Source organism: Schistocerca americana, unplaced genomic scaffold (genome assembly GCF_021461395.2).
Source record: "Schistocerca americana isolate TAMUIC-IGC-003095 unplaced genomic scaffold, iqSchAmer2.1 HiC_scaffold_397, whole genome shotgun sequence".
Classification (NCBI taxonomy): domain Eukaryota; kingdom Metazoa; phylum Arthropoda; class Insecta; order Orthoptera; family Acrididae; genus Schistocerca; species Schistocerca americana.
The window spans coordinates 27,501-35,000 of NW_025726123.1; the positions used below are offsets into that span (position 1 = coordinate 27,501).

The following is a 7,500-nucleotide window of genomic DNA, read 5'->3' on the forward strand; positions in this document are numbered from 1 at the left end:
GGTCTGGGCGTGAGCCTGCCTGGAGCCGCCGTCGGTGCAGATCTTGGTGGTAGTAGCAAATACTCCAGCGAGGCCCTGGAGGGCTGACGCGGAGAAGGGTTTCGTGTGAACAGCCGTTGCACACGAGTCAGTCGATCCTAAGCCCTAGGAGAAATCCGATGTTGATGGGGGCCGTCATAGCATGATGCACTTTGTGCTGGCCCCCGTTGGGCGAAAGGGAATCCGGTTCCTATTCCGGAACCCGGCAGCGGAACCGATACAAGTCGGGCCCCTCTTTTAGAGATGCTCGTCGGGGTAACCCAAAAGGACCCGGAGACGCCGTCGGGAGATCGGGGAAGAGTTTTCTTTTCTGCATGAGCGTTCGAGTTCCCTGGAATCCTCTAGCAGGGAGATAGGGTTTGGAACGCGAAGAGCACCGCAGTTGCGGCGGTGTCCCGATCTTCCCCTCGGACCTTGAAAATCCGGGAGAGGGCCACGTGGAGGTGTCGCGCCGGTTCGTACCCATATCCGCAGCAGGTCTCCAAGGTGAAGAGCCTCTAGTCGATAGAATAATGTAGGTAAGGGAAGTCGGCAAATTGGATCCGTAACTTCGGGATAAGGATTGGCTCTGAGGATCGGGGCGTGTCGGGCTTGGTCGGGAAGTGGGTCAGCGCTAACGTGCCGGGCCTGGGCGAGGTGAGTGCCGTAGGGGTGCCGGTAAGTGCGGGCGTTTAGCGCGGGCGTGGTCTGCTCTCGCCGTTGGTTGGCCTCGTGCTGGCCGGCGGTGCAGGATGCGCGCGCCTGCGCGGCGTTCGCGCCCCGGTGCTTCAACCTGCGTGCAGGATCCGAGCTCGGTCCCGTGCCTTGGCCTCCCACGGATCTTCCTTGCTGCGAGGCCGCGTCCGCCTTAGCGTGCTCCTCCGGGGGCGCGCGGGTGCGCGGATTCTCTTCGGCCGCCATTCAACGATCAACTCAGAACTGGCACGGACTGGGGGAATCCGACTGTCTAATTAAAACAAAGCATTGCGATGGCCCTAGCGGGTGTTGACGCAATGTGATTTCTGCCCAGTGCTCTGAATGTCAACGTGAAGAAATTCAAGCAAGCTTGGGTAAACGGCCTGGGAGTAACCGTTGACACTCTTGATGTAGCCAAATGCCTCGTCATCTAATTAGTGACGCGCATGAATGGATTAACGAGATTCCCGCTGTCCCTATCTACTATCTTACGAAGGCCGTTATGCTGTCTAACCAGTGGTGGAGTCCACCTATACTGGTAGAAGACGGGCGGCTAAATGTCCGATCTCTCAACCTTCCCGTGGTGTAAGATGTGAGTAGCCGGGCAACCGGTGAAACCAATGAGAGAAGGGCGACTCCCGTGCGGGGTGCAGGCGTAGACGCAGAGGGACTGGGCAACCGGCCTCTCCAAGCCGAGTCTCGCACTCCGCTCGCCGTGGGCGCTAAGGTGTCGGACACTTGTGTCTAGTATCCTTGCTCACTGGCGAATGGCACTTGCTCGCTTCTGCGGCGCTTGCTGTGCTCTGGCTCCGGCCGGGGTGCGGCGGGCGCCGCTTTTGCGTTGGCGGCGCTTGCTGTGCTCTTGGCTCCGGCCGGGGTGCGGCGGGCGCCGCTTTTGCGTTGGCGGCGCTTGCTGTGCTCTTGGCTCCGGCCGGGGTGCGGCGGGCGCCGCTTTTGCTTTGGCGGCGCTTGCTGTGCTCTTGGCTCCGGCCGGGGTGCGGCGGGCGCCGCTTTTGCTTTGGCGGCGCCTGCTGTGCTCTTGGCCTTGGCCGGGGTGTGGCGGGTGCCGCTTTTGCGTTGGCGGCGTTTGCTGTGCTCTGGCTCCGGCCGGGGTGCGGCGGGCGCCGCTTTGGCTGTGGCGGCGCTTGCTGTGCTCTTGGCTCCGGCCGGGGTGCGGCGGGCGCCGCTTTTGCGTTGGCGGCGCTTGCTGCGCTCTTGGCTCCGGCCGGGGTGCGGTGGGCGCCGCTTTCACTTTGGCGGCGCTTGCCGTGCTCTTGGCCTTGGCCGGGGTGCGGCGGGCGCCGCTTTTGCGTTGGCGGCGCTTGCTGCGCCCCGGCTCCGGCCGGGGTGTGGCGGGCGCCGCTTTCACGTTAGGACATTTCGCGATGCATCAGCCATGCTGCGTATGTCTGCTGCAGAGGTTGCAAACCTGTCGGGCGCAAGTCTGACTGGTATAGTGTCTCTCTGCGAGGACGTGCCTCCGTCTCTGCCTGTGTGCGCTACGGAGATTCACGCCTCACCGTCAGGAACGAAGTATTACCGCGCTCGACTTATCGGACGTGGGATGCATCACTCCAAGACACAAGTGCCACGGGAGTTAACTCCCGACATGGAGGTATGTCACGCCTTTCGTGCGCCTCCACCTACTGCGAGCGCTTGTAGGTGTCGGACTCGTGAGTCTAGTATCCAAGTTCGTACGTAGGATGTGCGCGTGGCAACGACGCGTGTCGACAGCTGTTGGCACGCGGCAGTTGCCTTATGCGCATGGTGGTGCGTCCTGCGCGGCTCGCTGGTGGTGGGCTCCCGCTGCGGCGCCGGCCTCGCACATGCTCCGCCCGGCAAATGTCGGACGGCGGTGCGGTTGGCCGGGGTAGCGGCGGGGCTCGTCCGCCGGCTGGGCTGCGCACGGGTGCGCTGCTGTGTCGGGCGCGCTGCGCTGGGCCGGGTCGGCTGGGCGGTGCGCGCGCTGCTGGCTGGCGCGGGACGGGCGGTCGGTCTCTGACTGGCGGTTCGCTCTCGCGGCCACGCCGGCGGCGGGCGCCGGCCCTGCCGTGCCCGGCTCGGCAGGCCACGTCCGGACAACTTAGCGGCGCCGGCCGGCCATACGCAATGTTGGCTGTGGTTGGTGCAGGCGGTTGGCGCAATAAGCACAGTGGGGAGTTCTGGCGGTCATCGTTCCTGCCGAAACTAAGTCTCTCACTGTAGAGAACTTAATGTGGAAGCAGGCCGATGTCCACGCGCGGGGAAGGGCGCCTGACTGCGAAGCGCTCTCTGGCCTTCAGAGAATGCAACGCGGACGACGTCTCGGCCTCGATCGGAGGATTCCTTGGTGGACAACTGCGAAGGGGAGACCGGCAACGGTCACCACAACGCGGAAGTCACCAGGAGCTGCCACAGGAGGATGCTCCTGAGTGGCCTAAGACCACGACCACAGGGACGGAGGCTAATGCAGTCGCCGTACGGGCTTGGCAAACCCGGGGTGCCCTAGCCCGGAGCTGGCAAGCGCTACCAGCGACGGCCGTAAACTGAGATACGCACTTCAACGACTGCTGTGAGGCGCGCAGTGGAACGTCGTGCGTGTTTTGGACCGGAGTCTTGGCTTAACCGCCTGGGCAAGAGAAGGACAATCTCTATAATCACCCCTCACCCTCTGCGTTAGCTGGCGGCTATGGGGCGCAAGGCTGTTGAGTTGTGAACAGTCATGAGTCAGCCACCTCAGAGGACCGGCCGACCCTCTGTTGTATAAGGCTTACCCAGGTGTGCGGGGCGACGCCTGGATGGACAACATAGATCCCTAGCTGTTCGTGGGAACCACATGGACTCTTTCAAACAACCTTGTCCCGACGGAACTGGTGGGCCGTCGCGGAGTCAACACACCAACCTCTCGGGGAGCGAGTCGGACACCTCGTGTACTGACGGACTCCCAAACCAAGGGCAGTCGGAGGTCCCTAGACCACAAGACCATGACCCCGCGCTTAGTGCGCCAGAATTGGAGTTCCGGACACCCCGTGTGCGGAGCGCTAAGACTGCCGCTAGCGAGACGCTGTCACGGACGCTCGTTGATACGAGTGAAAGTGACAGTGAGAAAGACCGTCAGGCTAAGCTAAGGAAGCAGAGGAGACACCTGCGAAGAGTGCTTCGGCAGAGATCGCAGAGTGCTGACGCTGCAACCGAGCTAATGCCGCCACCCCGCCAGCCGGCGCCAAGAACGGCGCCCAAGGAGGGAGATAAGCCGGAACCGGCGCAGGTAGCCGGGCGCGAGCCCAGCGGCCCAGTCGGGGAAGGCGCCAAGGGGAAGTCTGAACCGAAGGCGAAGACGAAGGCCACACGGCCGACGACGCCGCCGGCGGGTAAGACTGCGGGCGGGCCAAAGCTGGCGCAGGTAGCTGGGCAGAAGCCCGGCGGCCCAGTCGGTGCTGGCACGTCCACCCAGACTCGCCCGGCGGGAGAGACGGCGGCCACACGGCCGAAGTCTCAACCGTCGGAAACGGTGAAAAGTGCGCGGAAACTGGCGCAGGTAGCCGGGCAGCAGCCCAGCGGCCCAGTCAGTGAAAGTGCCTGCAGTAGCCGCGCCTCTACGCCAATGTCGGGAACCGAAGGGCGCAAGCCCGGGACTCGACGGAAGAGGCGAAAGAAGAACAAGCAGCCGGACTCGGCGCAGGTAGCCGGGCAAGAGCCCAGCGGCCCAGTCGAGGACGGCAAGTCCCCATACAAGGCAAGCCCCAGCGATCTTGCGACTATACAGCTCATCGCGACGCGGCTCGAGGACGTCCTTGAACTCGTGGACGACTCTCTAAAACCGGGGCAACTGGTGGAGGAGAAAAGTCTAAGTGACCTCAAGAGACAACTGAGAGCTAAGTTGTTTGACTGGGCTATGGCGCAGTCGGCCCTCACAGGAAGGGTGGACGCCTTGGAGGATGAGCTGGCGAGGACGAAAGCGGCGCCCCTGGCGCCGCCAAAGACCTTTGCACAAGTTGCCGCCGCTCTACCCTCGACAGAAAGGAAAACGCAGGCAATGATAACGAGAGCCCAGACTGAGAAGGCTACGCTCTTTATCAAGTCAAAGGCAAACGAAAGCGGAGCAGAAGTGAGAAAGAAGTTCACCTCCCTGGTCAAGCCAGAGGTTGATGGTGTGAAGTTCTCACGGGTCACCACAAACGGCCCGACGCTTATCGTTGATGTGGCGTCTGAAACTGATCGTCAAAAACTTCTGGCCAATAACAAACTGACAGAAGCTCTGAAATGCGAACTGCCGAAAAAGCTCAATCCGCAGATAATCATATATCATGTACCCTGCGTCATGAAGAATGAAACTGTGGTTGAGCTAACTCGAAAGCAAAATGACCTTGGAGGACTTTCGGAAACACAATTCCGCCAGGAGTTTAAGCCGAAGTTCCGGACTGGACCAAGGGGCAAACAAACATCACATCTCGTGGTGGAAGTAAGCCCCAGACTCAGAGTCGCCATCCTTAGGCAGAAAAGACTGTACATGGGCTTCGAGTCCATGCCAGTCGATGATTACCTAGACTTGGCTGTCTGCACGCGGTGCCAAGATGTAAACCACTCGGCAAAGTTCTGCAAGCAGGACCCGAGTATAATAACATGCGGGCACTGTGGCGAAAACGGCCACATGAGAAAGGATTGTCGAAAAGCGGGGAACCAACCGGTCTGCATTCCGTGCAAAAAGCGAAATCGCAATTGCGTGACGCCAGGAAAAGAGTGTGACTTCTATAAAATCCTCACACAACGTAAAATCCAGCGGACAGACTATGGAAGACAAGACCTCTCGTCAACCGTCTCCTTACCGGCTGCCGCCTCACCTGTTGCCGACCGGACTGTGAAACATCACAATGCCCGTGTCGGTTAAAATAGGACAGCTGAACTGCGCGCGATCGCAAGCGGTGATGTGCGAGGTGCGACGCCGAGCGGAGGAGGAGTCTTTAGACATTTTATGTCTACAGGAGCCATACTCCAAAGACGGAAAGATCCTGTATATGCCGACTACAGCTCAGATCTTGGCAGGAGGAGAGCACCCTATGGCAGCGATCGCTGTGCTAAATCGATCTCTGAGAGCAGTGAAAGTGGCGCACCTCAGCAACAGATGCATGGTGTTAGCCGAAATAAACACTGGCGATTTCACCTTTTTCGTGCTGAACATGTACTTTCAGTACAGGCACAGAGAGAGGCCGTACATCGACCAGTTAAAAGAGGCGGTTGGGTTCCACCGCAATGACTTGCTCATCTGCACAATGGACGCAAACGCCATGTCACCCCTATGGCACAGTGACATCACGCCTCTTGGCGCGCGACGCGCCGCTAGGCGGGGTGAGAGACTCGCTGAAGCAATTCTCGAGCTCGGATTAGAAGTGTTGAACCGACCAAACTTCCCACCAACTTTTGAAGGTCGCCGGGGAGCGACCTCAAACATTGATGTGACACTAAAGAGTGCACATGTGCATCTCCGCGCGGAGAATTGGAAGGTATGGCGGGGAACGACACTAAGTGATCATAATCTGATCACATTCACTGTAGCTTATGATGGGGAGCCTCCTCCACAAGACCAGGTGAACGGCATCGTCAAGTACAACTGGCGAAAGGCTGATTGGGATCGACTAAGAGGAAATCTAGTGATACCGAATTGGCCAATGGATCGCGTTGTGGACGTGGATAAAGCTGCAGAGGATCTGACGAGGGCTATACAGACAGCAGCAACGGGCGCAGTCCCGTTGGCCCATACAGGGAAAACGCCTAAAGCGCCTTGGAACCCTGAGCTGCAACGTCTCCGACGCGAATGCAGAAGGGCGCGGCGGCAATACCAGCGCAGCATAGGCGATCACATGCGTGAGGCTACGCTTGCGCGGTACAGGCGGGCCAAGGCGGTGTTTAAGCGGACGCTGCACACGGTACGGATTGAGAGTTGGCAGTCTTTCGTTCGTGACAGTCTGGCGGCTGACCCCTGGGGAACGCCGTTCAGGATTGCCGCATCGAAAGTTCGGTCACCGACGGTCCTGTCAACCCTAAGGAAGAATGATGGCAGCCACACCAGGGACTGGCAGGAGTCAGCCGAGCTACTCATGAGCACCTTGTTGCCAGATGATAGTAGCGAAGATGAGAATGAGGAACAGGGGAATATGAGGAGACAACTCAATGAGGCATATGCCAATGAGACGCCAGTTGCTCCATTCACTGAACGTGAAGTTACAATAGCCATTCTCGAATTGCGCCGGAAGAAGGCGACGGGACAAGATGGTCTCGCTGCAGAGGTTCTCCAAGCCTTATGCGCGGAGATCTGCCCTTACCTGACAAACCTCTACAACGAGTGTTTACGTCAGGGACGGGTACCAGAGTCGTGGAAGACGGCTGAAGTGGTTATACTGCGAAAGGGTGATGACAAGGATCCAGAAGTGCCGAAATCGTACCGACCAATCTGTCTCTTGAACTCCATGGCCAAGCTCCAGGAGAAGCTCCTATGCCTCCGGCTAGAGCAACACCGGGAGCTTAGGGGACGAAGTCCCGACCAGTACGGATTCAGGAGGGGCCTGTGTACAGAAGATGCTATAAACAAGGCAATGTTGCTAGTGGACACATCTACTGCTAAGTACGTTGCGGGGATAATGGTCGACATCGCCGGGGCTTTCGATAACCTATGGTGGCCGGCTCTGTTCGACAGCCTAAGGAAGTTGGAATGTCCTGGGCCCCTGTACCGGTGCCTGCTTGACTACTGCCGACACCGGCGGGCGGTCTTGCGGTGCCCGGGGCGGGCGGTTGAGAAGTTGATCACTAAGG

At 59.6% G+C, this 7,500-nt stretch overlaps 1 protein-coding gene and 1 pseudogene across 1 annotated transcript; one reads left to right on the forward strand and one right to left on the reverse strand.

The window, feature by feature from the left end:
- The window catches only part of LOC124582173, a 2,995-nt pseudogene extending 1,763 nt beyond the window's left edge, over positions 1 to 1,232 (forward strand).
- A 204-nt stretch (positions 1,233 to 1,436) lies between these two features.
- On the reverse strand, positions 1,437 to 2,887 carry LOC124582151 (nascent polypeptide-associated complex subunit alpha, muscle-specific form-like). Its single transcript, XM_047131306.1, has 3 exons — positions 2,816 to 2,887; positions 2,426 to 2,613; positions 1,437 to 2,076 (listed from the first exon to the last, which is right to left on the reverse strand). Exons 1-3 carry the CDS (start codon positions 2,885 to 2,887, stop codon positions 1,437 to 1,439), a joined length of 900 nt encoding a protein of 299 aa, XP_046987262.1.
- Between the last annotated feature and the right edge of the window lie 4,613 nt (positions 2,888 to 7,500).